The sequence below is a fragment of the Schistocerca gregaria genome, chromosome 1, assembly GCF_023897955.1.
Source record: "Schistocerca gregaria isolate iqSchGreg1 chromosome 1, iqSchGreg1.2, whole genome shotgun sequence".
NCBI lineage: Eukaryota > Metazoa > Arthropoda > Insecta > Orthoptera > Acrididae > Schistocerca > Schistocerca gregaria.
This window is the reverse complement of record NC_064920.1, coordinates 655,642,215-655,668,698: the sequence shown is the minus strand read 5'-3', so window position 1 is coordinate 655,668,698 and position 26,484 is coordinate 655,642,215. Positions and strand designations below refer to the sequence as shown.

Below are 26,484 nucleotides of genomic sequence, written 5' to 3'. Positions count from 1 at the left end.
ATGTTGGAGATCACTGAAACACTTGCACATCCCCAATTTCTCTGTAATTTCAAGATCAACCTTATGACACAGCAGCATGCTTCTCAATTTCTATATCATCGCTAAATCACCCCTCTACTGCTTTGCGAGTACCATACACTAGACTGCGAATGTAGACTGAATGAAGTACATCCTTTCATAGTTAATTGTTGGACATATACACCAAAGTATACCAGACAGCGTCCTACTCCGATGCAACTAAGTTATCTACATATTTCTAGCACTTTCATTATAGTGTGGAATCTAAGATTACAATTGGTCATCTTTCCCTATGTGGATGTGAGTCATGGAGTAGTCTCACATTAATAGGATAAAGAGACCAACCAAGATAACTTGTTGCGCCCTCTCTCCCAAGAAATCCTCCATCCAGCCTCAAATTTCACTTGATACACCATACGATAGTTGTCTGGATAATAAGTGTAGTTGTGGTAATGATCCAAATGCTTCTCGGAAGTCAAGAAATATCCCATCTACCTTATTGCCTAAATCCTTATGTTTCGAGATGTTATGTGCAAAAAGCGCTAGTTGATTTTCACATGACTGATGTTTACGGAATCCAGCGTGTCTGGTATGGAAGAGGCCATTCCGTTCATTACGTTTGAGCGAAGAACAAGATATTGTTCGGTGGTTTTGTGGATCACTTCTGCTACCCTTGTTGTAGACGGGCGAGTTCTGCTCTTTCTTCCAAACACTGGGCATGATTTTTCGTTAAAATGGTCCTTTCCAGATAAGTCACGTTTGTCGTATTACGTTATCACATCTCACCTTGAAATAATCTGGAAATCAAATTAGCTACACGATAATAGACGTTTAATTGGTGTAAATACAAATGTGCACACTTTGTAATGACCGGAAGACAAAAACAATAACAGTCTTCACTACAGCACCAATAATCAATTCCCAGCAACTCTCAGTCCGAGATATAAAGCTTTTACGATGCACAGTGCGCGGGCAGTAGCTCACTGTCGGGTAATTTCGTAATACAAATGCCAGTGTGAACTTTTTGAAGTCTTCGGACAGTACTCACATTATGCGCTGATTTGTCAATTATTTTGTTTGGAAAACAGTATGGTACACTGTCCTTCAGTCGCAATTGTCAAAGATGCAATTAATCACAGACAGGGGGAGGTGTCGGCATGTAAGCGATAGAGGTTTAAGTTAATTTAGTAGGTAATTGTTCGCGTCATGAGTGAAATGAAAGTTAGAGCGAAACTAGTATAACTTTCTTGTTATATAAATATAACGTTTGACTTAACGGATGGTGCATTTATACAATAAGGCACTTTACGTAGAGCGTATGACAGTTGAAACTAACCCCAGGAGCCCGCTACTTGAGTTTGATATTGTATTTTCATATGACAGTGTTCTGTACACTTTTGTAAACAATGGAAGGTGTAGCAGGAGATTTGCAGACTAAATATACCAAAGTGGCTGCTGAATATTCTAAGGTGTGTAAACTGTACTGAAGTTAGAAGTTACTTGCGTACAGTTAGTAATTTTAGTGGGCATCGGACACTTAATAAATGGGTGGTTCTTTTTACTAGCTTCGTGCACAAGCTGCCGTTCTGAAGAAAGCAGTTTTGGAAGAACAGACACGAAATGCGGAACTGCGCGATATTATAAAGGAAAAGGAACAGAGTCTCCGTAAAGTTGACCAAGAAATGGACAGTTTAACTTTTCGCAACCAGCAGCTAACGAAGAGGGTCACTGTTCTTCAGGATGAATTAGATTCACTGCAGGTTTGTATGTATTGTTACTTTAGTAAATGTTGGTGGCTAAGGCGCATTACTTTCATGCCTTGGCTAAATGAGACTGGTTTCTTAATTAGAAAAGTATCCGTACAAGATGCTGATAATGCAGCTTGTTAAAACACATGCTCATAAAAGTTTGGTAGGGAAACCTGTTATGACGTTCATATTGTACATTTGAAGTTTATCTTTTCGAGTGAAAACAACTTGTTTTGTGTAACAAACAGAATCTTAAGTGCCAGAAATAAACTATTGCCATTTGACATTCATGATGGGTTATCTGGGCACTTAATGGCATGTATGGGAGATGAACATGAAATGTATGAGGTTGAACAAGAAAATTTCTGAGAGAGACTGCCATGTAATGTGTGGAACTCATACCTGATGATGTCTTGCATATCCTGTGACAGAACAGGAGCATGTGTGTTACTCCTCTCGTATTATGTCAATACCTTGGGGTGCCATTAAGATTTTGCTGCCTGGATGTGTTTGTTGCCGATAAATGGGAAAAGAGTTAACATAAGTATATGATATTGTCTGGATTGAGAATCGAACTGTGACAATATTGAAACCTATTGTTGGCATCCAGTCACAGAATGCAATGAGTGTGATAGTGCTGCCCGAGCTCCCCCAATCTATTTATCAGACTGATCTGCAGCATAGCTCAAAGTTTGTTTGTCAGTGGCGATATTCATTTCATATTGAAAGCAAGTCATTACGGTGGCATGCTGCTTTATGACTGATCCTGCTATTTCTGATTTTGTGTGTATTCTTTCGTTGCCATTTGCTCTGCAATTAACTCTATTTCCTTTGTAATTAAATAAAATCACAATGTAAATTACGAATGATGATAAAATGTTCAGAACTTGCTTAAATTGTGGTACTGGATGCTCCCATGAAATCTTGTGTGTGGTGATGGACTGATCCATAGCACAGCCCAAGGGGATATGTTAGGCTGAAAGCAGACAATTTGGTTGAGAGTTGGCGAAGCCAATGAATGTGAAAACCAGATACAGATTGTGGTAACAAATGGACAGGTAGCAAAGCGTAATGTTTATGTCCATACCATATTGAAAATTGCAAAGGGTGGGGGGTTGTAATATGTAACTTCTAACGAAAAGTTTTGCACCATCTTCATGACTTCCATAGTTTAATTTCTATCAGAAATCTTCCCTGTGGTGAGGCCTACTCTTTTGACCACAGGAAAGTACTGTGTGCAACCACATGTGTGACAGAGGTAAAAGTAAACCTGTATTTGTAGTACATCTCAGTAGAGCATGATGTCTCTCCAGTTGTGAATGGGACAGTGCAACTACTTAGATGGCGTGTACATTATCCTCACTTTGTATTTGAAAGTTGCCCACCAAATTCTATACCTCTATCATGAGGCACAGAATATTGAAGGTCTACTTTGCAGTGAACATTTCATCAGCTGATGGACCCGTACCTAGATTATGGCTCATAGGTGCCCTGAGAAGAATACAACAGAACTGCTTGTTACCTTTTTCATGGCATCTGGGATGGCTATTTTGAGCCCTGTGGTTTGCAAATATGGTGAACAAAAGGGCTCATCGAGTGGAACTGGTATCAATGGCATTGAGTTCTGTGCACCAACTAGTGTGGGACTTATGTCTTTGATAGATGTAGAAGAATGTGGACACATACTGGTACTGGCAAATCGCAAGTTTTGATTCCACACATCTGCATTGACCCGTGACGTTATTGTGATTGCAGATGCTTCCATTTCAATCATATACAGTATGGTGGCCGTGACAGCACTCATTACAATCCCAAACATAGATGTCATGTGTAATATTTATTATAAAAGTATTGGAACAATCATGGAAAGTGAGGGGTTTTAGGTTGGACAGCCCAAGTATGTGACAATAAGAATAAGGATACCATTCCAAAACAAATATTAATCCAAAATCAAGTGCACAAAATTCTCAACATTCATCACAATCACAAAATGTCCAAATGGAAATAATAGATTACACACACACACACACCTATACTCTACAAGCCATTGTGAAGTGTGCGGCAGAGGGTGCATCCTTTTGTACCAGTTATTAGAATTTTTTCGTGTTCCATTCACATATCGAGTGTGAGAAAATGATTGTTTGAATCCCTCTGCTTGTGCAGTAAGTATTCTAACAGTGCCGTCATTATCCCTATGTGAGCAATATGTAGTGGGTGGTTCTATATTCCAAGAGTAATCTAAAAGCCAGTTCTTGAAACTTTGATAGAATTTCTCGGGATAGCTTATGTCTATCTTCAGGAGCCTTTCAGTTCAGTTCCTTCAGTATCTCCATTACACCCTCCCACAGAATAAACAAACTTCTGACCATTCATACTACCCTTCTCTAAATATGTTCAATATCCCCTGTTATTACAATCTGGTATGGGTCCCACACACTTGTGCAATATTCTAGAATCGATTGCATGAGTGATTTGTAAGCAATTTCTTTTGCAGACTGATTGTACTTCCTCAGTATTCTACCAGTAACCTGAAATCTGCCACCTGCTTTACCCACGACTGATCTTATTTCATATCCTTACAAAATGTAATGCCCAGGTATTTGTATGATTTGGCTAATTCCAGAAAATGCAAAATTTTACATTTCTGAACATTTAGAGCAAGTTCCCGCATCGTTCCTCTACGCTCTGTCAAGAAGCATGGGACTTCATTTCCATATTCCAATCCCTGCATCACGTTTAAATCTCATAAAGATCTTATTGAATGTTTATGCAGCTTCTCCCAGATTGTACTTCATTATAGATAACTGCACACCTGAGTAACTAAACAAAACCATCCACAATCGGTCCAAGTAACCTTAGGAACTTGGTTGTAGACAAGATATCTTCACCCATTGTAACAAGCAGTGACATACCATAAATTTCTGTATCACATCTATGACTTTTAAAAAAAGAAAATAGTATTACATCTATCACCATAAGAAACACACAGCACTAATAATTCCAAAAACAAACACAAATCCATCCCCCCCTGCGGGTTCGGGGGTACGAATAGGCCCGCGGTATTCCTGCCTGTCGTAAGAGGCGACTAAAAGGAGTCTTCAAAGTTTCGGCCTTATGTGATGGTCCCCACTTGGGTTTGACCTGCCATTTTCAAAATTTCCGTTGTTAGTGCGTGCCATTTGGGGAAGGACGCCTTACGTGGTGTTTTTCTATTGGTCCATCGTGCACCTCCATCTTGCATTCTATCCATTGTCGTGTGGAGGGATTTACACCCCATGTCTTCTGGGTTGCCTCCTCGTCTTGTGCGCAATCCCCTTCTTAGCGCCCACGGCAACTGTGGACCCTTTCAACACCTAAAATCCAGCACGGTAGCCAGTCCGTTGTGGTGGGGTCGTCATGTACCCTCTTGGTGGTAGCCCCCTGACCACGCAGGGATCGCACTACAGATGCCAGAGCTGTTTCCTCCCCATGCATGCCAAGGAGTATGTGCCCATCTTGTCTGGGGCACGGGGACTCTGGGCAATGGGATATCGGCCAGGTACCCGTTGCTTTGGCTGGGTGGCGCCCTTGGGGAGAGCCCTCGTTCGGAGTAGGTGGCATCTGGGCGGATGTGGCGCAATGAAGCGCAATAAATCTCACCAAGCTGGTGGTCGCACTGCCACCAGCGTCTCTAAGCGAGGCAAAATTGAATTCGATGCTGCACAATATGATCCTCAGTCGTTCCCCTCGTTGGCTGCGCCATGGGAGGGACGCAGATCTAGTGCCAAGCAGGAGCCTTATGTACCACAATACCTTGTCTGCAGCAGGACTGATGGTGACTCCTTTCTTTCGACAAAGCCTATGTTTTTTGTGGAACACCTGGAGGATAAGTTTGGGGAAGTGGCGGGTTTGTCTAAAATGAGGAATGGGTCCATCCTCCTCAAGACGTCCTCCCCAGCCCAGTCACGGGCGTTGCTCTTGTGTGATAAGCTGGGAGACGTCCCTGTTACCGTCACTCCCCACAGTAGCTTAAATATGGTCCAGGGGATTATTTACCATCGCGACCTCTTGTTACAGTCCGATGACGAGCTGAGAGCTGACTTGGAACGACGTGGTGTGCATTTTGTCCGTCGTGTGCACAGAGGACCCAAGACCAACAGGGTGGCCACCGGTGCCTTTATCTTGGCCTTCGAGGGTGCTGTATTGCCTGAGAAGGTCAAGGTAATGGTTTACCGTTGTGACGTCAAGCCATACGTCCCTCCCCCGATGCGGTGCTTCCAGTGCTGGAAGTTTGGGCATATGTCCTCCCGTTGCCCATCCAGCGCCACATGTCGAGATTGCGGACGCCCCTCTCATCCCGATTCTCCATGTGCGCCTCCGCCTGTCTGTGTCAACTGTGGGGAACACCACTCTCCATGCTCGCCGGACTGCCCTGTTCTTCATAAGGAGCGAAAGATTATGGAATTTAAGATCCTGGACCGGCTTACTTATCGCGAGGCAAAACTGAAATTTGAAAGGTTGCATCCTGTCCCTCTTCAAACTTCTTATGCTGCAGCTACGTTATCGTCGCCCTCGCAGGCGGCAGTTGTCGCCTCCTCTGTGCCGCCTTCAGTTGGCCCTCGGGGCCGTCCATCTCTGTCTGCCTCCCTCGTGTCTGGGGGCAAGCCTTCCTCTGTTGCCCCCTTAGCAGTTGGGGGCAAACCCCCTTCTGTCACTCCCCCCGCACATGCTTCAGGAGTGACATCTGCTCCAAAACCAGGGGGCTCGATCCCTCCCCCTCCCCCTTCTCTGCCGGCGTCGTCTCCGCCGGCGTCGTCTCTGCCGGCTCCTCTCTCGCGGAAGGGGTCCCTCGGGGCCCTCCCTTCTTCCGTTTCTTCTCCTACCCCGCCGGATGTCAGCCAGTGGCTGAAGGTTCATCCACCTGCTGGTCGTAGGGCTTCTGCGTCGTCGTCAGCCTCCGACGCTCCTTCAGAGAAACTCTCCCAGCCCTCTAAGCCAAAGCACAGACGCGAGAAGAAGGACCGGAACGTGTCCAAGAAGAAGGACGCTCCGGCAGTTTCAGTACCGCCTGCTGTCAATAGCTCTGGCTCTGGGGATGCGGTGGAGATCCTCGCCTCTGCCGCGGATCTCGCCCTCACGGAACCCTCGGGGACCTCTCCTATGGACACAGCTGACTCTCGCTCAGTGGCGGCCGTTGACTCTGCGGCGCCGTCTGCCTCTTAGTCGCCTTCACGCCCTCCCAGTCCCTTCCTGCTTCCATTCTCCAGTGGAATTGCGGCGGTTATTTCCGCCACCTGCCTGAGCTCCGGATGCTTCTGAGTGTTTCCCCTGTTCTGTGCATTGCTCTTCAGGAAACTTGGTTTCCAGCAATGCGGACCCCTGCCCTTCGCGGTTATCGGGGATACTATAAGAACCGCGCTGACTGTCAACGAGCTTCAGGTGGAGTTTGCCTCTTTGTTCACCACTCTGTCTGTAGCTCACCAGTACCCCTTCTGACGCCTTTAGAGGCAGTCGCTGTCAGGATTGAGCTCTCGCCGGCTATTACTGTTTGCTCTGTTTACGTTCCTCCGTATGGGCAACTCCCCCGACATGTCTTGGCTGTGCTGCTGGCTCAACTCCCGCCGCCATTGCTGCTTCTGGGCGATTTCAATGCCCACAACCCTCTATGGGGTGGGACTGTCTCCGATGACCGCGGTCGCGCTGTGGAGCATGTGTTGGCTCAGCTCGACCTTAGCCTCTTGAACACCGGTGCTCCCACGCATTTCAGTGTGGCCCATGGCTCGTTCTCGGCCATCGATCTCTCTCTTTGCAGCCCCGGACTTGTCCCATCCCTTCACTGGAGAGTGCATCCTGATCTGTGTGGTAGTGACCATTTTCCCATCTATTTGTCACTGCCCCAGTGTCATTCTTCTGGGCGTCTGCCCCGCTGGGCTCTCAACAGGGCTGACTGGCCGGCTTTTACTTCCGCTGCCACCATTGCTTCTCTCCCACAGGGTGACATTGATGAGGCAGTCCGTGTCTTGACCTCGTCAATTATTTCTGCGGCCGAGACTGCCATCCCTCGCTCTTCTGGACTCCCTCGGAGGAAGTCTGTCCCCTGGTGGTCGCCAGAGATTGCTGAGGCTATTCGCGACCGTAGGCGGGCTCTCCAGCGTCATAAGCGGCACCCGTCTCTGGAGACCCTCATCGCCTTTAAGAAGCTCCGTGCCTTGGCCCGTCGTCTTATTGCACGGCGTAAGCAGGAATGCTGGGAGAGGTACATTTCATCCTTGGGCTCCCGTGTCTCCCCGTCGCTCGTGTGGTCCCGCATCCGGCGGATTTATGGATACCAGGCCCCTATGGGTGTCCCTGGAATCTCCCTGGACGGCCCTGTCTGCACGGACGCTGCCACCATTGCTGACCACCTTGCCACGCACTTTGCTACGAGCTCTGCGACTGCAACTTACCCTCCTGCCTTTCGCTCTCTAAAGGAGCGCGCCGAGCGGACGCCGTTATCGTTCCACACACGTCGTTCTGAAACATACAATGCTCCTTTCAGCGAGAGGGAATTCCTCGCTGCCCTCGCCAATTGCCCTGATACAGCGCCAGGACCGGACTGCATCCACGCGCAGATGCTGAAGCATCTCTCCAGGGACTGCCAGAGACACATCCTCACCATCTTTAACCGCATTTGGAGCGAGGGTGTGTTCCCGTCGCAATGGCGAGAGGGTGTTATCGTTCCCATCTTGAAGCCCGGTGCGGACCCTCTGGCGGTGGACGGCTATTGTCCCATTACACTAACCAACGTTTTGTGCAAATTGCTCGAACGTATGGTGGGGCGGCGTTTGTGTTGGGTCCTTGAGTCGCGCGGTCTCCTCGCTCCATCCCAGGGTGGCTTCCGTCAGGGCCGGTCTGCTGCGGACAATTTGGTGCGGCTGGAATCTGCTACCTGTACGGCCTTTTCCCGCCGTCAGCATCTCGTTGCTGTATTTTTTGATCTGCGGAAGGCATATGACACAACATGGAGGCATCACATCCTTGCTACGTTGCGCGAGTGGGGTCTTCGTGGTCAGCTTCCAGCTTTTCTTCAAAACTTTTTATTGCGCCGCTCTTTCCGGGTGCAAGTCGGTGCCGCCTCTAGTTCATCTTATATACAGGAAAATGGGGTCCCGCAGGGCTCGGTGTTGAGCGTTTCCTTATTTCTAGTGGCCATTAATGGTCTGGCTGCAGCTGTGGGCTCGTCGGTGTCTCCTTCTTTGTATGCCGACGACTTCTGCATCTCATTTAGCTCAACGACTACGGGAGTCGCCGAACGCAGGCTGCAAGCAGCCGTTCGCAAGGCGGCATCATGGGCTCTGACTCATGGATTTCAATTCTCTGCGGCCAAGACTCGAGTTATGCACTTCTGCAGGCGTCGGACGGTCCACCCTCATCCGGAACTTTACCTCGACGGTCACCTACTTGAAGTGGTGGACACTAGCCGCTTCTTAGGACTCGTCTTTGATGCCCGGCTCACATGGGTTCCTCATATTACTCAGCTGAAGCAAAAGTGCTGGCAGCACCTCAACGCCCTCCGCTGCCTGAGCCATGCGTCTTGGGGTGCAGATCGCAGCACGCTGTTGCGATTGTACAGAGCCCTTGTGCAGTCCAGGCTTGATTATGGGAGCCTGGCCTATGGGTCTGCATCGCCCTCAGTGTTGACGTTGTTGGACCCCATACACCACTGTGGGGTTCGGCTTGCAACTGGTGCTTTCCGTACGAGCCCTGTGGATAGTCTGCTGGTGGAGGCCGGGGTTCCCCCGCTGCGGATTCGCCGCCACCGACTACTCGCCGACTATGCTATCCACGTGCATTGCTCACCGGGCCATCCCAATCATCGCCTGCTTTTCCCTGCCAGGGTCCTCCCTCTGCCCGACCGGCGACCTAGGTCTGGGCTTTCCATTGCTGTCCGCGTCCAGTCCCTGCTGTCGGAACTGGGGTCGTTCCCTCTTCTGCCGCCCTTCCGGGCCTGTGCACCCACGCCTCCCTGGTGTATGACCCGTCCGTCCGTCCGCCTGGACTTGGCACGGGAACCCAAGGACTCGGTTCTGCATGTGGCCCTCCGTCACCGTTTTCTTGCGCTCGTCGCCTCATTTTCAGGCTGTGAGCCTGTCTACACTGATGGTTCCCTGGTGGATGGTCGTCCTGCCTACGCTTTTGCTCACGCTGCCCATGTTGAACAGCGCTCCTTGCCGGCTGGCTGCAGTATTTTTACTGCAGAGCTGGTGGCCATATTGCGCGCTCTTGAGCATATGCGTTCCTGCTCAGGTACGTCCATCGTCATCTGCAGTGACTCTCTGAGCAGTCTCCAGGCTATCGACCGCTGCTATACCTCTTCTCCTCTGGTATCCTTTATTCAGGAGTCTGTTTTTGCCATTACCCGCTCTGGTCGTTCGGTGGTCTTTGTATGGACGCCAGGTCACGTTGGCATCCCGGGGAATGAACGTGTCGACAGGCCGGCCAAAGGGGCGGTCGACGCCCCCACTTTGGCGATCGGCCTCCCGGCTCGTGATTTGCAGCTGGCGTTGCGCCGTAAGGTGCTTCAGATGTGGCGTGACGAGTGGCGTAGCCTGACTTCTCCGAATAAACTGCGGGCTGTCAAGGAGACGACCGATGTGTGGCAGTCCTCCCTGCGGGCTTCTCGCAGGGACTCTGTCATCCTGTGTCGGCTCCGCATCGGCCATACCTACCTGACGCACGGACATCTTTTGCGTCAGGAGGATCCCCCCCTGCGTCATTGTGGGTCCCGGTTGACGGTCGCCCATATTTTGTTGGAGTGTCCCCGCCTGCGCACCCTCCGGCAGACTTTTAATCTCCCGGGCACGTTGCCTTTGGTTTTATGCGACGATGCCTCCATGGCTGACAACGTTTTAAATTTTATCCGTGGTAGTCCTTTTTATGGTTCCATTTAGGGGGGACCTGTCCCTTTCCCTTTCTGTGTATCTTGTCCTCGAGTGTCTCATTGGTTGCAGATTTTAATGTGTGTATTCGGATGGTTGACTCTTTCCCAATTTTTGTACCCATGGTCAGTCAACCAGACTCCGACCCTCTTATTTTCTTCCGTTTCTTTCTGTCCAGTGTTCGTCTGTACTCTTCTTGTCTCTAGTGTTCACTGCCACATTGGTGTTCTTTCAGTGACTGGGGGGAGGGGCGTCTCCTCCCCCCTTGGGGTTTTACCTGTTCCGTAAATTTTCCTTCGCCGGTTTTTTGGAATGGGGGACTGATGACCTTAGCTGTTTAGTCCCCCTTAAACATCCCAACAACAACAACAACAAATCCATCAGCCACACTATGCAAAACCAAAGTAATTTACTAGCAAACTGGCACAAACACTTCCAATAACAACCTGACACATGTAACTCACAGTCTTAAATGACTTACTAACGTACCTAACAGACAGCTTCAAAACATAAACACCCAACACAAGAGAGCACAATTAAATACTACAGTGTACCATCTACAAACACAACCCAATTCAAATATGCTGTGCTAACATGTCATCACACAAATGCAACACAATTATGTTGCAGCTCAAAGCTGCAATCACAACTTCCAGTTGACTCCTAGTACCAATTTACATCTCCAGTATGCAGTCCCATCAGTTCAGCAGGAAGATGAGGTATGTTTTGGATCTGTATTATCTACAGATGTGGGATGGCACTAACTGCTAGTCTGGGGAGTATCTAGACAGGATCTTGTAACCTGTTGCCCAGCCCTGCAGTCAATATATTGGTGATGGGTTATCTTTCAGGACATTAATCATTCCCATGTTGTGAACACTTTCCTCCAGGAGGCAGAAATAAACTGCATGGAGTTTCCTTCAGCATTTTCTGACATTGACCCAATTGAACATTCTTTAGACAAGTTGAAACTTGCAGGACATAGTCGTCGAATCTCTCCTCCTGCACTGGTATTCATCAAGGTGTGGGATAGGCTTGAACAGCAGTGTCTTGACTGTTTCGTTGATGACACGCCAATGAGGATACAAGAATGTTTGAGTGCATTGGGTGGAGCAACAGTGTTGAATGCTACCCAGCAACAGATTGGTAATTGACAGAGGTGTAATTTTGAAGAGACTGCCTTTATTATGATTATTGTTTTGTTTACTTCCAGTTTTTTTTGTTTTTTTTGTTTGTTTTTTTTTTTTTTTTTGTTTTGTTTCCTAAAGGTTGTCAGTTCATACCCTGCGTCTGTTGAATCTAAACCCTTATGTGTTTGCGGGTATGCAGGTTGTGTAGAACTTGTTTTCAGTCATTTGTGTTCGGGAAATTTTGGTGTACTTTGATGTGTATTATGTATGCAGACCGTACATAAAGTGTGATGATTACTAGTGGTAAGGGATGCCATATGCTATAACTCTTAACTTGTTCTTAGCATCACTATGTAATGGGCAACTCACTAGTGACAGTTTTAATGCTTCCGTGATTTGTCTATTCAAAATTTTTTGCAGGCCTTGCAAGCAGATCACCTAATTGTCAGCATGGTGGCCAGTTGATGTAGGAGACCCATCAGGCACTCATTCAGTGCGGGTAGCCCATGGTGACACAGGGATTGCACAGTTGATGCCCAAGCTCTCACTTCCCCACGCATCCTGAGGAATAGGTGCTTGTTTGGTGGCACTCGGATTCTGGACACTGGCCATCATGCCAGATCGTCTTTGCATAGCACCTATGGAGGGAGAGAGATCTTGTTCGGGGTGAGCAACATCATGACAGACATTTGCCCTCATGAAACGACCAGGTATCAGCCAGTGGCTGCAAGGCCTCAGCAGTCTCTTCAGACAGATCACAATTCAGTGCCAATCATTACGTCTCTAGGATCTTTCCTTCCTTGGCTACACCATGGGTGGAAAACAAAACCTAGTGGCTTGTAGACAGTTATTCCCCTCAGTTCCCGGTTTGCACATGAACAGGTGGAAGGTCCTTTCACTCTACTAAACCATTGTTCTTTATGGAGAATATTGAAAATATATTTGGCGAACCTTTGTCCCTTTTGCAAATTAATAAGTGGTTCCATCTTAAGGTGGCAAATCTGACCAAATCATGGGTGTTACTCTTGTTTAAACATCTTGGTGATGTACCTGTTATCACCATACCCCATAAGAATCTCAGTATTGGTACAAAGCTTAATTTTTCACTGTGACCTAATACTGCAGATGGACAAAGAACTATATGAACAATTTGAGAGACCAGGGATGCACTTCATACGTCGTGTAAATCAAGGCCTGCCAGACATGGTAGACAATAGTACATTAATCCACACTTTTGAGGGGTATTCACTTCCTGAGAGTGGCACAATCATGTTTTCCAACTGCAATGTGAAACTTTATTTCCCACTCCTATGCCCTGCTTTAAGTGCTACCACTTCAGACACATGTCCCCCGGAGTACATAGGCCCAATTTGTGGAGACTATGACCAGTTGCTTCACAAAAATACACCCTGAGTGCTACCACCTGTGTGTGTCAGTTACAACCACCCCCGCCAATCCCTGATGTGTGCAGACCTAATTGAGGAATGCAAATTCAGGAAATGAAGGTTGCAGACCATCTCTAATATTTTGAATATGGGAAAAAATATGATCCTTTTATCCAGTCTGTGATATCACCCTTTTGGCATTACATTAACCAGATCATCAGCAGTACCTGGTGTGTTTACTCCCTTGATGTTGACATCCGGTAGCTGCACTAATAAACTTGCATGTGGGGGTTGTAGGTCCACCTCTCGTGGTTGTCTCATCATCTTTAGGAACTACTCTCCACACCTGGCCAGTGAAGCAGCATCTTCCTCTTGCATCTACCTGTCACAGGGCTCCTTCTCAAGAACCCTCTATCCATAAATCAGTGTATCAGAGACCCGACGCCAGCCAGTGGCTGAAGGAGCCATGAACTGTGGGTCTCAGGCTCTTGGAAGAACCAGCTAGCAGCTGTATAACTCTGCTGTTACCTTCAGCCCATCTGTCAGATTGCATTGAGATTATGGAAGGTGTTCTCAACATGATATTTCATGCTGCTGGAACTGTTATTTCTGTTTTAGAAAAATCGCTTCTGGTGCTGACTGGTGCCATAGTGGATGAAAGCCATTGCAAGAGCTATTTGGAATCATCAGGGACCCTGCATTGTCTCTCTCCTCTCTTTTAAGCAGCTTTATTCTATAGCACTCTAAGTAAATGGAGTAAGAACAAATGTTGGGAGTGCTGTCCTCTCCTTCGGAATGTATAACTCTCCATCCCTCCTGTGTGACAGTATTTGTTTGGAAGAGGCAGTTCTTGCTGAATGCCTTGTGACCCTCTTGTGTCAGTGTTGGCATCGTCTTCATACCCAGTTATCTTTCAAATGCACAGATGACAAGCAGAAGACAATTCCCTAACATTTACCACCACCATACACTGTGTTTCAGTGCTTGCGAACTGTTTCAGGCTCTTGTCTCATCACACGATAACGGCCCCAGGACTTGTTTCGATTCATGATCTGATGAGCCAACATCTGACTATTATTCAGACTCCTCCTGAAGATCTTAAACTGTGTTTGACTCAAAGGTGCTTCCCCTTCACAGTGGAGAGATAGTGTTATCATCCAGTTCTTAACACAGGCAGAAACCCCATGTTCATCAACAGCTATTTACCAAACTGCCTTACCAACCTGCTCCGCAAACTGCCTTTAAGGATGGTAGCCTGGTGATTGTGCTGGGTTATTGAATTTCTCTCCTCACCAGTGCAATTGCTGGGAGGGATGATCCTCAATTACAATTTGGTTACATTGGAAAAATAATCTGAAAGACATTTTCTGAATTCAGCAACTTGTTACAATCATTTCAAACTACAAAAGGCAACCTACACCTCTTGGTGCATTCAAATTTTACTTAGCCTCCATGATTCAGGTCTTTCAAAGCTCCCTATTGGTTATTGCCCATTGGTTTTTATCCCACTGATTGTTCTGGGCTAGATTTGGTGCATCACTTAGCTCCCTATGGGTCCAAAAGAAAGTCATTCCGCAGAGCTCCATGTGAATATTACACTCTTCCTCACCCCCAAGGGACTCACTGGTTCTTTTGTGAGTTCGTGCGTGGTCCACACGGGGCCCTGAGCTATTGCAGCTCATTCTTCATTCCCTAGCTGCTTTCCTTCTTCCTGCCCCCTCCCTCCCTATCCCCAAAACTTCCCCATTGCCACCTCCTTCCCCTCTCTCGGTGTTCTGCTTTATGTCGACCTGGCTATTCCCCTGGTTTCCTGTATTGGTTGCAATTTTGTTCCTTTTGCCAGTTCTTTACTCTTTCGTGTTTCGGTACCCACTTGAGTTTTGACCCCCACTTGAAAATTTCCTGTTTTTAGTGTGAGCCATATGAGCTGTCTCCCCCCCCCCCCTCCCCCCCAGTAAGCCAAGGAGTGGTTGCTTATCTTATTGGAGCATCAGAACTCCTGGCAAAGGTCGCCGTGCCAGATGGCCCTTGCTGTGGCTGGGTGGCGCCCATGGGGAGAGCCCCTGGTCAGAGTGGGTGATATCAGGGTGGGTGCTTGGCGCATGAAGTGTATCAAGCTGCAAACGTCTGGCTGTTCTCACCCAGCCATCCCTTTGAGTGGTGAAGGATCCTTAAATGCTCTTTCGTATAACTCGGCAGCCTTCCCTTCCCTGGCTGCTCTATGGGAGTAGGGCCAGGCTTGCTGTCTCAGGATGAAATCTTTTCCCTATTACCTCGTCTGTACTAAGACAGATGAGGACACATTCACCACCACAAAGCAATTGTTTTTCGTGGAAAATATCTAGGATAAGTTTGGTGAAGTAGAGTTGGTAAGAAAGATGTGGTCAGTCTCCTTGTTGATCAAAGCTTCTTTTGCCACCAAATCTGCAGCTCTTCATGCCTGTGATTGTCTTGGCAACGTCCCAGTGTCTATCACTCCTCACCAGTCTCTAAATATGGTCCAAGGAGTCATTTTTCATAGGGACCTCACCCTCCAAACTGGTGAGGAACCCCAAGGTAGTGTTACAGGCCCTTTGCTGTTCCTTATCTATACAAACGATTTGGGAGATAATCTGAGCAGCCGTCTTCAGTTGTTTGCAGATGATGCTGTCGTTTATCGACTAATAAAGTCATCAGAAGATCAAAACAAACTGCAAAACAGATTTATAAAAAATATCAGAATGGTGCTAAAAGTGGCAGTTGACCCTAAATAACGAAAAGTGTGAGGTCATCCACATGAGTGCTAAAAGGAACTCGTTAAACTTTGGTTACATGATAAATCAGTCTAATCTAAATGCGGTAAATTCAACTAAATACCTAGGTATTACAGTTACAAACAACTTAAACCGGAAAGAACACAGAAAATGTTGTGGGGAAGGCTAACCAAAGGCTGTGTTTTATTGGCAGGATACTTAGAAAATGTAACAGACCAACTAAGGAGACTGCCTACAGTACGCTTGTCCGTCCTCTTTCAGAATACTGCTGTGCAGTTTGGGATCCTTACCAGGTAGTACTGACAGAGTACACTGAAAAAGTTCGAAGAAAGACAGCACGTTTTGTATTATTGTGAAATACGGGAGCGAGTGTCACAGAAATGATATGGGATTTGGGCTGGAAATCATTAAAAGCAAGTCATTTTTTGTTGCGACAGAATCTTCTTACGAAATTCCAATCACCAACTTTCTCCTCCGAATGTGAAAATATTTTGTTGGCACCAACCTACATAGGGTGGAACGATCACCACAATAAAATAAGGGAAATTGGAGCTCGTACGGAAAGATATAGGCGTTCGTTCTTTCCGTGCGCTATAAGAGATTGGAATAATAGAGAATTGTGAAGGTGGTTCGATGAACCCTATGCCAGGCACTTAAATGTGATTTGCAGAGTATCAATGTAGATGAATCTGGTGCGGTGTGGTGTTCATTTTGTTCAACATGTGCAGAACGGTCACAAAGACAACCACACCAATACCGGCGCCTTGATCCTGGCTTTCGGGGGGAATACCCTCCCAGAGTTGGTCAAGGTTATGTGCTACTGATGTGACGTGAAGCCGTACATCTCTTCACCTTTGCAGTGCTTTTGGTGCTTGCATTTTGGGCATATGTCTTCCCACTGTACGGCGGACCCTTTGTGTGGTGACTGTTGCCACGACGTCCATGTGGGAACCCCTTGTGTTCTGCTGTGTGTGTGTGTGTGTGTGTGTGTGTGTGTGTGTGTGTGTGTGTGTGTGTGTGTGTGTGTGTGTTAATTGTGCTGACTGCCACTCCCTCACTCACCGGATTGCCTGGATTACAAGAGAGAAAAGAAGACACAAGAATATGTCCCTGGATCACCTGTCTTATACTGAGGCTCACCAAAAGTATGAGAGACTCCATCTGGTGTTGCTGTCTTCAACTTTTGCCTCTGTTACTTCCTTTCCTCCTCTTCATCCCCCCCCCCCCTCGTCCTTACCTCAGTCCCACCCCCACTCTCCCCTCCACCTCCCCTGCTGTTCCCACGACCTCCAGTCAGAGAGCCCCTCCCCACCTCAGTCGAAGACGTGCCCCCCTTCTCTGGCATCTGTTGCTGATTGAGCTCCCTCCCAGGAACCCTCTCCCTGGTGTCTCTCAGGCCAGAAGACTGTTACCACCACTTGGCCATGAGGTGCACCATCTGTGGGTCCCAAGGTCCTCCGCTCTCTTTTGGTTCCCAAACTTGCAGATGCCTGTACTCCCCGTGTCCTATCCTCCTCCACCTCAGGAGGAGGAGGAGGAGGAGAAGAAGAAGAAGAAATATAAATCCCAAGCAAAGGCGTCTCCTGTGCCCCAGAGATGCAACCTCCCCTCTCAGAACCTGAGCCTGACATCTTATTTATGGATGCCACCCCATCCTTGTTGGTGCCAACTACTGACCAAGTGACCTGACCACTTCCTTGGCTCCTTCATGCCTACCTTGAACTCACGCCACATGATCATCCAATGGAACTGCAACAGCTGCTATTGTCATCTACCAGAAATGAAATGTTCTTGTCTCCTCTTATTCTGCTTTCTGTCTTGTTCTTGTTCTCCAAGAAACGCATTTCTGTTATCGGGCGTTCTGTCGGAACCGTGCTGGTCCTGGGATAGCATCTGGTGGATCTGCACTTTGGTTCACTCTGATTTCCTTAGTGACTGAATTCCCCTCTGTACCACCTTGGAAGTGATAGCGGTTAGAGTGCAAATGACTCCGACAATCACCATTTGCAATGTGTACCTCCCTCCAGGTAGGCCACTTGCTTATGTTGCACTATCTACCTTACTTCATCAACTCCTGCCCCCAGTTTCTCCTCCTTGGAGATTTCAGTGCCCACCATCCACTGTGGGGGAATGTTACATCAACGGCTTGGGGTATCCTAATTGACTAACTTATCACGGACTTTGATTTGTATATCCTCAACTATGGTTCCCATACCCACTTCAGTACTGCTCATGGCATCTTCTCTGGCTCCATTGAGTGGGAGCTGCACCAGATGCAAAAACTGTCAACATACAACGCTGGGGTAACCAGAGGTCACAAGCCCATTTACGACAATGATTAAGAGTGTGACACTAAGCACAGACCCCTGTGGGATACCATTCTCCTGAATCTGAGGGGTGCTGAGTGAAGCAGCTCCCACTCCTTGGCGCCATCCGACCGGCCTCTACATGGGCCACAGCCCATGGCTTAGTTTTCCTCCTCCAAAATGCAATTTATGCATTTTTGTCGTCGACCCACAGTATTCCCTGATCCAGAGCTTTATTTGGGCAACCAGCTCCTTGTTGCTGTAACACAGTCCTATTTCTTGGGCCTTATTTTTGGTAACAAGCTGGCATGGCTACCCCACATTTGTCAGCTAAAGACTGCATGCATGCAGTAGCTTAATGCTTTCCGCCTTCTGGCCCACACATCTTGGGGTGCAGATCGTTAGACTTTTCTCCATCTTTACCATGCTCTGGTTTTGTCCAGACTTGATTATGGTGGTCAGATTTATGACTCAGCAGCTCCTTCCACTTTGAAACTCCTTGACCCAGTCTATCATCAGGGGTGAGTCTGGCTATTGGTGCCTTTCACACTAGTCCTGTTAATAATTTTATAGTCTCCTCACACAAGCAGGGATTCCCCCTATGCACATCGAACGGAGCCAACTCCTTGTTTCTCAAGCAGTTGCCATTCACCAATTCCCTGACCATCTTACATGTAATGGGCGACAGGATCAGGCATAATTCCCATCCCTGGGTTGACAGGTAGGGTTTGTACATACCTCGTGGTACAGGCCAGGCCCAGGGAGGGGTGATTGACCCAGTTGGAAGGAGTGTGCCATCAGAGATGTTGGCAATCATGGGGATTTTCTCCCAATGGGCCAGTCATCTTTACAATAAACATCTACAAAATGTAAATGGAATAGAGCTAATGATTCAAAGACCCTTCCAGATGCACCACGGTTCCTCGTGGTTTTGCACACTGAAGACAGTCAGTCCCAGTGGTAAATCCATTTATTATTCAGAAAGGTTTTGATGCCATTGCTGGCCCTGGGAAATCCTGCTCTTGTTTACAGAATGGCACTTTGCTTTTGGAGACTACTTTTGATTCTCAAGCACAAAAAGTGCTTTCCACCTCGTTTCTCCATGGCTATCCTATTCGTGTCAGGCCCATAGAACTCTGAATTCTTTCTGTGGTGTTATTTACACTATGCTGCTTGATGGTCTGACTGAGGCCGAAATCCAGTCTTACCTCTCTGATCAGGGTGTTATTGCTGTCCACTGGGTGATGAAAGAGGTAGATTCCTCCTTAGTGCCCACCTGCACTCTTTTTCTCACCTTTGATGGTGGTGCTTCTATCCAGGATCAAAGCAGGCTATGAAATTATCATAGTCTGACTGAACCTGAAGCGCTGCTACCAGTGTCATCATTTCAACCACATTCGAACATCTTGTCAACATGCAGCCAGATGTGTAACCTTTGGTAGGGATGCGCTTGAGGGCGATAGTCCACCTCCTTCTCTCCGCTCTATCAACTGCAATGGTGGCCATGCTGCTGTCTCTTGGGATTGCCCCATGTATCTTGATGAGTGGGTTGTCCAGGAATCTGGGTAAAGGAAAAAGTGCCTTACCCAGTTGCTCGTAAGTTATTGGCTAGCCGCAATCCCTGCGTTCTCCCGTCTGGCACCAGTAGTTCTGTTCTCACCACCCCTCGCTCCACGAAGGACATGGCCACGCAGACTTGCAACCTCAAATTCAGCTCTGTGGTTGTGAAATTGCCCAGTGTCAAGGTAGCATCGCAATCACCCCCATCCAGCTGTGCAACAAGCCATCAAACTCTTGCCTCAATCGGTGAAGCCACCAGCTATACAATTGGTAGGCTGGAAACGACAGAAGGCGTACTCCCATGAAGACTTCCTCCATCCCTCCAGCCAAACAACACCCTAGTCTTCCTGTGCTAACTGCAAAGGCTCCAAGAAGTCCACCAAAGGCAAACGGTCTTCTCTTTCACTGATTCGAACATCCTCTTTGATGGTGTCACCACATGACAGCTTAACCAGGGCAGCTTCCGTATCGCTGGTGTGCACCATCGACTGTTTTTCTGCATTGGACTCCACAGACAAACAGCGCAAGCAAGGCGATGCTTCTGTGGACCTCATGGAACAGGATCCTCCTGCTTCAGTGTCCTGCAGCAGTGTGTCTTCGCAGCCTGTCACTCGGCAGCTGTTGAGATGACACCTCTTCATTTCTTCCTCATCATGAATTTCCTCCAAAGGAATGTTTGTGGCCTTTGGTCCCACAAAGAGTATTTACAGCTGCTTTTAGCATCACGGTGTCCCTTTGTGCTCTGCCTTCAGGAAATGAAATTGTGTCCTCATGACTGCTCTGATGTCACCAGGGCAGACTTCCTTCAGCTTATTGGGCAGCAACCTCCTCATTTCTGTTACTCGATGACTAGCGCACATCATCCCCTTTGCGGTTCCCCCAGAACCTGTCAGAGAGGTGTCCTCTTTGCTGAGCTTAATCAACTCAACCCCTTCTGCGTTAACACCGGAGCATCCACATTCCTTCAGACTCCTTGCACACCTGTTCCCATTTGGACCTATCCTTCTGCACTGCCCAGCTTGCCCATTGTCCTTAAGTCGTCTCTTCTTCCTGACACCTACTTGAGTGACCATTTCCCATGTGCTATCCGTTTCCTGACTCCTACCCCACCTGGGTGTCCACACAAATGGCAGCTTACTAAGGCTTACTGGCAGCTTTACCCCTCTCTGGCGACCTTCAAAGAAAAAGATTTCTCCATTTGTGATGACCAGGTGGAATATCTCACAAACATCCTTACTGCTGCAGAACATTCCATTCCTCACACTTCCTCTTTACCACGCCGTGTCCCGTTCCCTTCGTGGACAGAGGCATGTCGCGACACAGTCGTGTGCAGAAACGTGCTCTCCACATTTTTAACCATTATCCTACGATGGCAAACTGCATTCGTTATAAACAGATGTGCAAAGTGTCGTCGCCATCTTTGGGATAGTAAAACAGCTAGCTGGATTTCATTCACTAGTTCTTTTAACAGTTCCACCCCTTCCTCTGTCATGTGGACCAACCTCCGACGGCTCTCTGGAACCAAGATCCACTCGCCAATTTTCGGCTTGACAGTGGCAGACAAAGTCATCAATGTTGCTGTCGAGCTCTTCCACTACCACCCTACCTTCCTCCATCGGAAACGAGCGGAGGCGGCTTGGGCGATACCCTTCTCTTCTCAGAATCGTGAGTGCTACAATGCTGCTTTTACTATGAGGAAGTTAGATCATGCTCTCAGTTCATCCCCGTAGTCTGCCCTAGGGCCAGACACTGTCCACATTCAGATGTTGCAGCACTTTTCTCTTGTGGGCAAGCACTTTCTGCTTAATACGTACACCTGCATCTGGGCAGAGGGCACATTTCCTGGATGTTGGTGTGGAGCCACCATCATACCCATACCTAAGCCTAGTAAGGACAAAAACTTTCCTTCCAACTAACGTCCCATCTCTCTCACCAACTGTGTTTGCAAGGTGATGAAATGCATGATTTATGCCTTGCTGGTATGGTGACTTGAGTCTTGCAATTTACTAACCATTGCACAGTGTGGATTTTGAGGGTGCCGTTCTGCTGTACGCTGAAGCTGCTGAACTACCACTGCCTCCTGCTGCCGTGACTTTCTCCTCAGCAGGTATGCGTGCCATTTGTCTGCCGTGCATGGCCACCCATCCTATGTCTCCTTCTTCAATGATTCCTTTGATTGCCAGTATAGGGTGCGTCCTCCTTCTCTGTTACCTCCTGAAGTCCGCTTTCTGCACTTGCTCTGGCAGCTTAACTTCACACTACCTGCAACTTTGCTTATGGGTGGGAACCCTGCACCACCTTGGCTTCATGAAGTGGCCCATGTTGACCTTGGCCTTCATTCGCTTCCTAAGGACACTACTCCAGCCTCGCTCTATGGCCTTCAGCTTCATGACCTTCGCATGGAATTTCATGATAGTTCCTTTGTGTACACTGATGGCTCTCGGACTGACTGTGGTGTCGGGTGTCCCCAAGTCTTTTGATGTCAGCTTCTGGCACACAGCTCAGTATTTACAGTCGAGTTCTTTGCCCTGTATCAGACCATGGAGTACATCCGCTGACACAGACTTTTCAATTGTGTCCTCTGCTTAGACTTTCTCAGTGCCCTTCAGGGTTTATGTGTGCTGTACACTGCCCATCCCTTAGTGCAATGGGCCCATGAAAACTGTCACTTGTTCATTCTTGGTGGAGCCACTGTGACGTTTATGTGGATTCCTGGTCATGTCGGTCTGCTAGGAAACAAGGCTGCTGATTCTGCTGCCAAGGCAGCAGTTCTCGTACCTCAGCCCACTAGTTCCTATGTTCCCTCCAGTGATCCCTCTGTCACCATCTGTCAGGCGGTGGTGTCACTTTGGCATTGCCATTTGTCCTCTCTCAATGGGAATAAGTTGCAGATTATTAAGCCTCTCCCAGTGGCTTGGACGACATCCTCTCAGTCCTCTGGGCACTGCCTTTTTAGCCCTTGTCATTTGATAAGTGGTGCTCCCCAGCCACTTTGTGCACATGCACCCAAGTTGCCCAAGTTTTAACTGTACGCCACTTCCTGACGAAATGCCTATTTTTTAACTGTTTACATTCCTGCTTGGGTTTGCTGTCTGAGTTATCGGCCATTTTAGCAAATGACACATGGGCTGTTGGCCGCATTTTACTTTTTATCTGTCAAAGCAGTATGGTGAAGGCCTTTTAATTTTGGACCTCCATTTCTGTATGGTGTCTTTTTTAGCCCTTTCTCCACGCCCATGTTTTTAGCTGTTTTCTCTTATGTCAGTTGGGGTTGACGTATAGTTGTTTTTTAACTCCACTCTGTCTTCGTATTGTATAGTTTAGATTTGGGCACATATGACTCCAGTTGTATTTGCACTTTAAAAACAAAACAAAACAATATGAGACTCGGAGACCAATGTTGAATCCTGCCTGACTCTGTTCACTCCTCCATCCAACTGTGATCCACCTCCACTGCCCCCAGACACCCCCCGTCAACTTTCCAGAATTTCTTAACCTCAGACCATGCCTCACCATCATTCCCCAAATCCCTCAACATGCAAACTGACTTTACTACACCCACAGAAAGAACCGCAAACCACCATCTAAAAACTGATCTTAACCTTATAATCCTACCTGCTGACAAAGACTTCACCACTGTTGTTTTGAATTGCAAGGACTACTTGCCAGAAGGACGCTGACCAGCTGTCAGATTCATCTGCCTACAAACCCTGCCAGTGACCCCATTCCAGAAATCCAGCAGGATCTCCAGTTTCTCCTCAAACCCTTAGATCCAACCCAGAACCTTTCCCCAGAGCCCACCCCTCTCCTCACCACTAAGCTCCCCATGTTCCTACACTCTACATGCTTCCTAAAGTCCATAAACACAACCATTCTGTATGCCCTATTTTGGCTGGTTACTGTACATCCATTGAGAGAATCTCTGTTCTTGTAGACCAATACCTTCAGCCTGTTACATGCAACTTACCTCCAATATAAAAGATACTAAGCATTTCCTCCACCAACTCTCCACAGTTCCTGTTCCTTTACCACATAGTGTCCTGCTTGTCACTAATGATGCTACCTCCCTTTACATTAACATCCCACATGCCTAATGCCCATGGCTTCACCACCATTGAACACTACCTTACCAAATGCCTGATGGATTCCAGATCAACAACCTCCTTCCTAGTCACCAGCTGTATCATCACCCACACTTAGTTCCCCATGCTGGTCCGGGGTTAGAAAAGGCCTGAAGTATTCGTGCCTGTCGTACTAGGCCTCTAAAAGGAGTTTAACAAGTTTCGGCCTTTACGTGATGGTCCCCTGTAGAGTTTTACCTCCATTCTTCAAAATTTTCTCGAAGAGCGAGCCAATTGGGAAAGGGTGCTTTACAAGGTGCATCATGTCCAGCGTGCATTGAGATCCATAGCCCACTTTCTCATTGTCACATTGCCGTCTCCATTTCTTGGGTGAGGACACATTCGTGGGTGCGTTTTCCACCATGCAACATGCAGTGTCGATTTCTGCGTCGATGATGACCATGGATTTCTTTGCACTCGATATCCAGCTCAGTAGCCAGTCCGTTGTGGTGGGGCTGCCATGTACCCTGTTGGTTGTAGCCCTCTGATCACACAGGGATCGCTCTGCTGATGCTTGTGCCGTGAACTCCCCATGTATGCCATCGTGTAGATTCCCATCCCCCTGGGGCATCGGGACTCCTGGCAATGGCCATCCTGCCAGGTGGCCTTTGCTGTGGCTGGGTGGCACCTGTGGGAAGGGTCTCTGGTCGGAGAGTGTGGCATCAGGGTGGATGACACATGATAAAGCGTAGTCCATCATCTCTTGCTGGTAGTGAAACACCAGCAGTCTCTAAGCGATCATGAGCTCAATTCAACACTCAGAAGTATGACCCCAAATCATTCCCCTCCCTGGCCACATGATGGGAGGAACGCCAGGCTAAGGATGGCAGCGGATCTTATTCGCCCCAGTACCTTGTATGTTCGAGAGCTGATGGGGAATCTTTCATGATGATGAAACCTCAGTTTTTCGTTGAGCATTTAGAGGACAAGTTTCGGGAGTTGGAGGGCGTATCCAAATGATATCTGGATCAGTCTATATCAAAACAGCATCCTCTGCCCAGTCACGGGAGTTACTTGCTTTTGACAAGGTGGGAGATGTTTCTGTAACCGTCACACCCCGTAAGAGGTTAAATATGGTCTGGGGTATCATATTTCACAGAGACCTTCTTTTGCAGTCCGACAATGAGCTGCACGTAATTTAGAGTGGTGAGGTGTGCATTTCAACCAGCGTGTCCAAAGGGGTCCGAAGGATAATCAGGTTGCCATCGGTGCCTTCATCTTGGCCATTGAAAGTGATACATTGCCCGACAAGGTCAAGGTGATGGTCTACCGGTGTGATGTAAAGCCCTATATCCCTCCCCTGATGCGGTGCTTCAAGTGCTGGAAGTTCGGCCATATGTCGCTCCACTGTACTTCCAGCGTCACATGCCAAGATTGCGGATGCCCATCACATCCCAATACTCCCTGTGCCCTGCCTCCATCTGTGTCAACTGCGGAGAGCATTCACCTTGCTTGCCTGACTGCAGGATTCTCCAGAAACAAAGGAAAATCATGGAGTACAAGACCCTGGACCGGCTGACGTATATTGAGGCTAAGAGAAAATTTGAACGCTTGCATCCTGTTCATATGGCATCGTCTTAGGCCGCCGCTACAACAGTTCTGGTATCCCTGTGTTACCATAAATGGTGAGTTATGTACTGATACAAACGCAATTGCCGAGCACTTTGCTGGAGCCTGTGCACCGGAGAATTACCCCCTAACCGTTTGCACACTCAAACGGCGGCTGGAAGGGAACGTCCTCTCATTCACTTCATGTTGCAGTGAATCCTTTAACGCCTGTTTACAGAATGGGAACTCCTCAGTGCCCTTGCATATTGCCCCAACACAGCTCCTGGGCCTGATTGCATCCACAGCCAGATGATTAAACATCTTCTCATCATCTTCAGTTGGCTCTGGTGTGATGGTGTCTTTCCATCCCAATGGTGGGAGAGCACCATCATTCCGGTGCTCAAACCCAGTAAAAACCTGCTTGATGTCGATAGCTATCGGCCCATCAGCCTCACCAACGTTCTTTGTAAGCTGCTGGAATGTATATATGTTGGGTCCTGGAGTCAAGTGGCTTGCTGGCTCTATGTTAGGGTGACTTCTGCCAGGGTCGCTCTACCACTGAAACAGCCTCTTCCAGATGGCAGCACCCGCTTGCCATCTTTTTTGACTTACGTAAAGCATACGACATGACCTGGCGACGTCATATCCTTGCCACATAGTATGAGTGGGGTCTCCGGTGCCCACCCGATTTTTATCCAAAACTTCTTGTTGCTCCGTACCTTAAGAGTCCAAGTTGGTGCCTGTTTAGTACCACTCCTTGAACGAAGTTGTACTTTACGATGTTTTACTGGAGATGGGATTTGTGGCTATCTGTCCAACAAGGATGATGAACTGCATGGCTTGACACCTTTTTTAATGTCTTTCACTTGTTAAACATGTATCATCATTATTGTACTCTTCGTGTACATTGTCCACACAGTCGAACGTGTACAACACCACATGTTACACCAACTCGTTTTGCAGAAACGGTAATATTTGATCTGCCATTTCTTTCTCACACTATGAAATTTCTTGAGTT

At 47.8% G+C, this 26,484-nt stretch overlaps 1 protein-coding gene across 1 annotated transcript in view; it reads left to right on the top strand.

Annotated features, from left to right (window-relative positions):
* The first annotated feature begins 944 nt into the window (after nucleotides 1-944).
* LOC126361426 (protein phosphatase 1 regulatory subunit 21) overlaps nucleotides 945-26,484 on the top strand; it is a 211,721-nt gene continuing 186,181 nt past the window's right edge. The window contains exons 1-2 of the mRNA XM_050007789.1: nucleotides 945-1,487; nucleotides 1,584-1,778. Of these exons, the coding sequence (XP_049863746.1) occupies nucleotides 1,425-1,487; nucleotides 1,584-1,778 (258 nt within the window). The 5' untranslated portion in view covers nucleotides 945-1,424. The remainder of the gene's footprint in view (nucleotides 1,488-1,583; nucleotides 1,779-26,484) is intronic.